At 63.6% G+C, this 1259-nt stretch overlaps 1 protein-coding gene across 1 annotated transcript in view; it reads left to right on the top strand.

Moving 5' to 3' along the window:
- The window catches only part of BMP1 (bone morphogenetic protein 1), a 12584-nt gene that overhangs the window by 5137 nt on the left and 6188 nt on the right, over positions 1-1259 (top strand). The window contains 3 exon segments of the mRNA XM_017732434.1: positions 19-121; positions 782-898; positions 973-1144. Coding sequence (XP_017587923.1) covers positions 19-121; positions 782-898; positions 973-1144 — 392 coding nt within the window.

Below are 1259 nucleotides of genomic sequence, written 5' to 3'. Positions count from 1 at the left end.
GCTTCTTCCCAACCTTAGATCATCCTGAATTTCACCACCCTGGACCTGTACCGAAGCCGGCTGTGCTGGTACGACTACGTGGAGGTGAGAGACGGGTTCTGGAGAAAGGCCACGCTGCGAGGTAACAACCCGGGGCCTCCTGCCCGCTCCTCCTGCCCGCTGGGAACGCTCCGGGGCCGGCAGCGGGGCCGGGGGATTCCCTCTACCCCTCTCCCTGCCTGCCTGAAGTTCCAAAGCCCTGGGGAGGGGGGAACTGCCCCCTAGAGGGGTTATCGGGGTGAATGGAGCCCCCAGTTTGGCCCACACCAGTGAAACCAGTCTGGATGATCCAGCTGGCTGGCACATCTCTCCCCAGGGAGATCCCAGTGTCCCGGTCCCACCCCGAGGAGCTGGATGTTCCCCAGGGAGATTCCAGGATCCCAGTCCCATCCCCATGAGCTGGATGTTCCCCAAATCCCAGCTGGCTCTGGAATCACCAGTTTGAGTGACACAGCCAGAAAAGCCGGAGGGGAGCAGGGGGACAAGTGAGGGGAGAAGCAGCCTTTGGCTTTAGGCTGGAAAGGGGCATCGGGAGACCAGGAGGAAGGGGATGGTGAGGAAGAGGAGGTGGTGAAGAGGAAGAGAAGGAGGCTGTGAGGAAGAGGAGGTGGTGAGGAGGAAGAGGAGGTGGCGGTGAGGAAGAGAAGGTGGTGATGAAGAAGAGGAGGCTGTGAGGAAGAGGAGGTGGCGGTGAGGAAGAGGAGGGTTCCAGCACGGCAGCCCAGCACGCCTTCATCCCCAGGCAGGTTCTGCGGGAACAAGCTGCCCGAGCCCATCATCTCCACCGACAGCCGCCTCTGGGTGGAGTTTCGGAGCAGCAGCAACTGGGTGGGCAAAGGTTTCTTCGCCGTCTACGAAGGTAGGGGGGAGCAGCGGGGTCCAGGGGGCGGCGTGGGGCCCGGGGGGGCTCAGGCTGCTGCTCCTCCCTTCCAGCCATCTGCGGGGGGGACGTGAAGAAGGACAACGGGCACATCCAGTCCCCCAACTACCCCGATGACTATCGGCCCAGCAAGGTGTGCGTCTGGAAAATCACCGTGTCTGAGGGCTACCACGTGGGATTGACCTTCCAGTCCTTCGAGGTGGGTCAGCGTCGCCCCCCCCCGAGGCTGGGGAGGGGTCGCCTCCTCATGCCAGTGCTCCCTCGGGATGGGCTTGAGGCCGCATCTCTCGGCACCGCCTCCCTGCCTCAGTTTCCCCACGCAGCGGGGGCAGGGAGGGTT

Source organism: Corvus brachyrhynchos, unplaced genomic scaffold (genome assembly GCF_000691975.1).
Source record: "Corvus brachyrhynchos isolate BGI_N302 unplaced genomic scaffold, ASM69197v1 scaffold150, whole genome shotgun sequence".
NCBI classification, from domain to species: Eukaryota; Metazoa; Chordata; class Aves; order Passeriformes; family Corvidae; genus Corvus; species Corvus brachyrhynchos.
This window is presented reverse-complemented; position numbering and strand designations above follow the sequence as displayed.